Here is a 7,086-nt window from a genome sequence, read left to right on the forward strand (position 1 = left end):
AGATCTGTGATCACTTATCAAAGCCCTTTGTGGCATGATTTCCTCACTCAGCTCTGCCCCTCATCCTGATGAAGAAATTTCACCGTGGAAAACCAGACGATAGAACTGAAGTCCTCGCAGAGGAAGACGGAGACTCGGACTTTGAGGAGATCCATGAATCTGTAAACTGACTTACATTCACTTTTTTGTTTATTATTCTGTCTCATCATTGTCTAACCCCAAATGATCATTTATTTCATCCAGCTGTTCTACAACTGCTACTTAGAAGATTTCTTGGTCTAAATGATCAAAATAGAGTATAATTAGTTCATTTTTTATAGTCTGTTCACAGTTCTTCATTTGTTTTATCCATGAGCTGTTAATGATTGTCTCTGCATCCCACTGTTCATACTATCCAACTTTTATAAACATCTGCTCATCCATTAACTTTTAAATGCATCATCATCCAAAAATATGAGCAGAGTTCTCTGCATAAACACTAACGGCCGGCAGATCAACGTGCTGCTACTTTTCTCGGCAAGTTAAATGAACTAAATGTGGAGATGTTAACTGTGACAAGATAATTGAAAGGCTAGTATTCAGTGGCCAGGTGGGTGTAACTGCAACTGAGCAGTCGGTTAAACATGCAGTTGTATTATGTTAATAGTATATCCCAAAGCTTGACTATTCTTTTATTACACACTGAAAAGTGTGTACTTTTTCTTCTCCAAAAGAGAACATGCATAGTATAAGCAGTCAAATTGGGACACAGCATGTGTCTTTTCTCACACAGATCTTCTCAACAAAGGCTGCAACATCCACCACAGAGTCTGACTGCCCCCTAATGGAGGACAAGAGGTCGACACCCATGCAAGAGATCCCCAAAATCCCTCTTTATCGCACACGTTTCCTTCCTGAATCCCCAAAACCCAGCACTTCCTCTCCAGATCCAGTCGTCATGGCCGTTCCCTCAGAAGCGAATTCCCTCAGCCCCAAGAAGAAGCTTGTGCTGTCTTTATCTGAAAAGGAGAGGCTGCTCGACTGGGACTTGGTCGCTCCGGAAAATCCCTCAAATTCTGAGGGAGAACAAATTGACAGAACCTCAACGAATCCTTCAAATGATCAACCAGAACCAGAAGCTCCACCAAAACCAAGCCGTCCCCAACCTGAACCCACTCCTCCACTCTTTGGCTTCCAACAGTGGGCCAGCAGTCTCCGGAAGTCCTTATCCTCCAGAAAAGGGAACAACCCTGTGGTCCTCAGGGGAAACCGACCTTTGAAAGCCAGGCCGTTGTCTGAGGGGTCCTTCAACCTCAGCGGCTTGTTTAGCAGCAGCATTCGGAGGAACCAGGATGGGGAACATAGCAACACGTTTCCCGATGGCAGTCAATCCAGAGTGAAGACAGGAAGTGAGCTCACCACGTTACTGGAGCAGGTGGCTCTCGGCTCCAAAACCCACAAGGGCACAAAAGATGATATGGCCTCCCTACCACCCAGAAAACTCAATTTCTTCTCCTCTCTGCGCATTAAGAGGAACGAAGGAGCAGATCAGACCAAAGGAGACAACCAGAAGGACATCTTGACCATTCTTTCCAGGTTCAGAAGCAAAGGTAATTGCAGATTAAAGTGAACTTTAACATTTAACTGGTTTTAGTATCAGTAATTGGGCCATTTTTAAAATTTTAATTAATTTTAATTGTTTTTAAATCTTTCTCAAGCAATATGGGGTTTGTTTGTTTATTAACTGTAGTGTTACAGTGTGTGCGCACACTTGGATGGGTTAAATGCAGAGCACTAATTTCGAGTATGGGCCACCATATTTGGCCACACTTCACTTTTACTAAATCCCATTTGTTTTTAAATGTGCCATCGCCTTTATTTCAGTATTTGCTGATAAATCCTTTAATAATAAACAATTTGCTATTTCAACGATACATTAATGTTGTGGGTTTGTGTCCACAGCTTCTGCTCAGCAACAACAACAAGAGTCCAACTCATCTAGTGAAGAGGAACAGAATTCAGACTCACAAAGGGTAAATTCTCCTCTACTTCTCTTAAAGAAACACTACTAATGCTATTCCAACAATCTGCGGGAAATCTTCAGCATATTTCAAACACGCAGTCCCAGTTTGAATCAGCGCTTTTTTTATATATAATTGTTTTCTGTATAGACCTTCGGTGACATCTCACTGAAGAAAAAAGAGAAAAGAGCCATCCAACAAACCAAGAGAGATCAGCTGAAAATACTTCACAGGGCTCAGGTATGCCACACACTGACACACACGAGTCATAGAATGATATGGGTTTTAAATAAATGTAATTAATAAATATTGAGCTAGAGTAATATTCCATATTCAGAGAAAAAAAACCATTTATTTATGAACTACGGTCAAGTCGATCTGTTTGAGAAACATACATCTGAATCATATATATTCCAGTTACTGTAATCTGTTGTATATCTGATGTGACTGGCAGGTAATCCAGAGACAGCTGGAGGAAGTTGAAGAGAAGCAGAGAGCTCTGGAGGAGAAAGGTGTAGCTCTGGAGAAGATGCTCAGAGGAGAAACTGGTATGGTACATTCTAACACTCACACACGTTATTACATCTGAAAAATATTATTTAAGTGCCTCATTATCAGTCCCATTGTCATAACATGCCCCATCCACTCACTCTGTGATGCTGATATAAATATTTAAAGGGGTATTAAAACACTTAAGACTAATGGTTAGAGGGTTGGACTCCCAATCGAAGGGTTGTGGGTTCTAGTCTCGGGCCGGACGGAATTGTGGGTGGGGGTAGTGCATGTACAGTTCTCTCTACACCTTCAATACCACGACTTAGGTGCCCTTGAGCAAGGCATCGAACCCCCAACTGCTCCCCGGGCGCCGCAGCATAAATGGCTGCCCACTGCTCCGGGTGTGTGCTCACAGTGTGTGTGTGTTTGTGTTCACTGCTCTGTGTGTGTGCATTTCGGATGGGTTAAATGCAGAGCACAAATTCTGAGTATGGGTCACCATACTTGGCTGAATGTCACTTCACTTTCACTTTCACTATATGAATGAAGTGCACAATGTCGTTGCCGTATCAAGTGTGCAAACCTGAGAATTATTTTGCCATCGGGAGCGAGATTTTGCAACCTTATTTCCACCTACTTGTTCTTAAAATAATAATTATATTATTATATACATTATTGGTTTTGTTTTACCCTGTTTATTTCATGTCACACAGGATGTCACAGGGAGTGACTTGTTAGGGTGTCTCTATGTACTTCCTGTTATTCTTCTCAGATTATTTGATAATGACAAACTAAGACTTATAATAATATATTTTAATACTTTTAATACTTAAAAAATTTATAATTAAAAAAATATATATTAAAAAAATGTTTAATGTTGTTTTTTTTTTCATTTTGTTATTTTTTAAATATTTAAGTATTTAATTACTTATATTACTAATACTAGGTTGGTATGTCTTATTTGTTTATGTAGCATGTATTTTTTATTTTGTATTTTAATATTGCTATTTTTTTATTATGTATTGTCAATGTATTATGATATCTACATAATTTAAAAAATATAAAAAACAAATTAAAATAAATATAAAAATACACATACAGTACATTTATGTGTGTGCTTTTAATTGTAATATTTATAAAAATAATTGTGTATGTATTGTATTTATTTTAGTAAATTCATTTTTTTATTTAAAATTATTATAGTTATTTATTATTTTTTGTTATTTATTGTATGTTTTATTGTATACAGTACAATGTATTGTGATCGTCCGTAGAAAGATTTTGAACCACTTCATGACATGAACACTACATCAGGACTAACCCCTGAATCCATATGGCACATACACAAAGACAACCTGCAAATAAGCTGCTGCCTTGACTTTTTTTTAGACCTTTTTAGAGGGGGGAAATTTGAGATTCAAATAACAGGGATTTGCATTCAAAATAAATGGTCATTTAGAGTCAAAATGATGCTGAGAGACTGCAGAGGTAATGGGTTCTGTAAATACAGAGAGAAAGGGAAAAGTGCCTCAGAAATGAGCTGAAAATGTGATGTTTCATTATTTTGGTGAATGTTGATCTACATGGGGATTATTAAAGGCAACAAGTCGTTCTTATTAAAAAAGCCAAATCACAGCAGCCTTTTAACATACTGCATAATGAGTTTATAATCACATTTTGAAAGCTCTTAGAATTAGACAGGCATTGTTATGTATTAAGAAACTAAATGGAAATACTAGGAAATGAAGACATGGAACTTTGCTCCTAGATTTATAGACGGACGCTACCATAATATTAATGCATAAAGCAAGGAAATGCATTGCTTTAAGTGTCATGTGCCATCTTATTCCTGGCTTGTTTCGTCATAGTACCTCTCTCTCTTTCACAATACCATAAGGATGCAGGCGGTATAGAAGACGTCCCTTTTGTGACGTGGACAGCAAGGATACAGTCTGCCTTCTATCAACAGACTTCACTGAGGGCAGCAGAATGCTTTTAATAAATGCATGGGGGTGAATCTTTTGTGACGGTGCTCTTTGACCTGCTAGAATCCATTGTTTGGCATGTTTACGTGTCTTTGTGTGGATAATTGTATTAAGATGAGGGACTACGGGGTGCACTTTTTTGTGTTGAATATGTTCTTTGTTAACTGACATTTGCTGCCTCCAAATGGATAGAGAGTTGGAGTATGTAGGAGACAATGCTCTGAAACTATCAATGTGGAGACTCGAAAACTGTGGAGCCTATTAGCTAAATAATATTATTTGGCTTCTGTTTTAAAGTATTCAATTTAGATTTTATTTTTTATTAATCACAAATGACTGCAAAAGTCATTTAATAGTTTGTCTATCCATAGAATCCGAAGCTTGGGACTCAAATCTCACACGGTCAGTCATAAGTTTAGGAACTAAACTAAACTGAGTCATGTTAGTCGTGTTATAGATTTCAGTGTTCAGTGAATTTAGTCTTATGTTGTGCTCACAGGCGATGATTCTACAGATGAGACCACGCTACTGCAAACCTGGTTCAGTCTGGTCCTGGAGAAGAACAAACTGTCGCGATACGAGTCTGAACTCATGATCTTGTAAGTACTGTGGCCCCTATGGTTTTTTTTTTTTTTTTTAATCAAGGTTTTTATACATTTCTTACACATGCTTTTGTCTCTAGTGCTCAAGAACTGGAGTTGGAGGACACTCAAAGCAGGCTACAGCAAGACCTTAGACGGCGAATGGCCACTGAAGGTGTCATTGTAATACTTGATTCTGGTGTTATACTTATCATACAACATATGTGATGTTATTCAAAGTGATTACATTTTATGACGTGCTGAATATGTTATGTGGGCGATACTTTACCTTGTTATTGACGATAGGCCTCTCTTTGTATTCCCTCCATTTCTAGACTGTGAGAAGAGTGCGAGTGAGCTGACGGAGGAGCAGAGCCTGCTGGTGGAGATCATGAAGGTGGTGGAGAAAAGAGACAAACTGGTGAGTCTGCTGGAAGAGCAGCGGCTGAAGGAGAAAGCGGAGGACAGAGATCTGGAGAGCATGATCCTCTCCAGAGGCTATCAGTTCCACTGGACCTGAACTTCTCACGCTGGATGAAGATCTGCTGGACTGACCTACAAGAAGAGATACTTTAGACTGAGAAACCCTTATTTGAAGATCAGCTTCTGGATCTTGAACAAACTGTAACACGCTTGTTTAATCAAACCCGACTGAATGCTGCCTGGTGTGTTCTTGAAAAGAAATAAACCAAACACGTGCCTCTTTAATAACAGAAAATGATGAATGTTAGATTTCAAAACACGGGTTGCACAGCCACAGAGTTGAGAGGATGGACTGCAAATGTTATTCACACTGGTTCAATGGTATTTATATAGTTAAAGCTATTTTTTGTGGACTTGTTTGATTTATTTTCCTGTTTTGTTAAAATGTTCTTAATAAATGTTTGCTCCGTTCTTTAGTAGATGTTCCAATAGAGGCCAAAGTTTAATGGCAGTGATAAAGCATGTCTGTTGAGTGTTTGTCTTTTAGGCTTGCAATGAACAGGATATCTTATGTGACCTAAAGTTGCAGCGATTTCTAAAGTAAAACCAAATATAATTGTTTCAAGAATCAAGAACTGCTTTTATTTTATTTTTAATTTTTGTCTGTCTGTTGCCTTATGTAATTTATTTAATAAATGTAAAAACAATGAGTCGACTCTTCTAAATATCTAAAAAAATAAAATAAAAATAAGATTCAATATTTCTGTAAATGTACTTGTACTAAGACTGAAAATAATTTCGGAATAATGTTATAAGTTCTTTAATATTTTATAAAAATTTGTTTTTTTAAATATAATAAGAATATTGTATTTCTTTTTTATTTACATATGAATTTTATTGTAAATGCTTAGTTTTTATGTATTTAGATATAAAATTGTAACATTTGAAAATTATTAGAATATTGCATTTCAAAACTTTTTGATGTAAAATATTAACCAGTATTAATAAGCTCATTTATGAAAATCGGGTAAAGTCATTTTATTATTTATTTATTTATTTATTTGTATGCATTGTTTTACATTCGGCGCTTCATAGCTCAAGGCAATTATGATAAAATTGGACTCATCAGGGTTTGTATGATTCCCAGAGTGCACTTCTGCAATGATTGCACAGCATACATCAGCACTAGCAAGGCCGAGTTAGAGGAAAAAGCAGCTGAGCCTTCTGATACTCTGTCTATTTCTCTGTCTCTTATTCACCCACAAACAGGATGAGAAGTGTGATCTGGATGGGTGACTGATGAGGCAGTGCATTTTATCTGTATTGCTTTTGTTCCACATTTGGAAACATAAATTAAAAGGCTGCAGGATGACTACCACTACTTAAAGCGTTGGTGAAATTATTATATAGTCATCATCACCTTCATGTCATTCCATACCCAAATATGTGTTTTTTTTTTTATTTTATTCTGTGAATATATATGCAGCTCTTTCCATATACAAAGCTTCAAAATGTATCATAAAAGCATCTTCTGTTGGAGTTCTAGCTAACTGGACAATCTCTGACATTAACCTTAATGCTCACCATAGCACAAGATACATG

At 37.1% G+C, this 7,086-nt stretch overlaps 1 protein-coding gene across 2 annotated transcripts in view; it reads left to right on the forward strand.

Moving 5' to 3' along the window:
* LOC113066852 (protein-methionine sulfoxide oxidase mical2b-like) overlaps window positions 1–6,242 on the forward strand; it is a 43,804-nt gene extending 37,562 nt beyond the window's left edge. For both annotated transcript variants that reach the window (XM_026238919.1, XM_026238918.1), the window contains exons 23-30: window positions 52–161; window positions 773–1,589; window positions 1,942–2,012; window positions 2,151–2,240; window positions 2,455–2,548; window positions 4,980–5,079; window positions 5,163–5,236; window positions 5,397–6,242. In XM_026238919.1, the coding sequence (XP_026094704.1) occupies window positions 52–161; window positions 773–1,589; window positions 1,942–2,012; window positions 2,151–2,240; window positions 2,455–2,548; window positions 4,980–5,079; window positions 5,163–5,236; window positions 5,397–5,581 (1,541 nt within the window). In that variant the 3' untranslated portion in view covers window positions 5,582–6,242. The remainder of the gene's footprint in view (window positions 1–51; window positions 162–772; window positions 1,590–1,941; window positions 2,013–2,150; window positions 2,241–2,454; window positions 2,549–4,979; window positions 5,080–5,162; window positions 5,237–5,396) is intronic.
* The last annotated feature ends 844 nt before the right edge of the window (window positions 6,243–7,086 follow it).

The sequence above is a fragment of the Carassius auratus genome, chromosome 50, assembly GCF_003368295.1.
Source record: "Carassius auratus strain Wakin chromosome 50, ASM336829v1, whole genome shotgun sequence".
In the NCBI taxonomy this organism is placed as follows: Eukaryota; Metazoa; Chordata; class Actinopteri; order Cypriniformes; family Cyprinidae; genus Carassius; species Carassius auratus.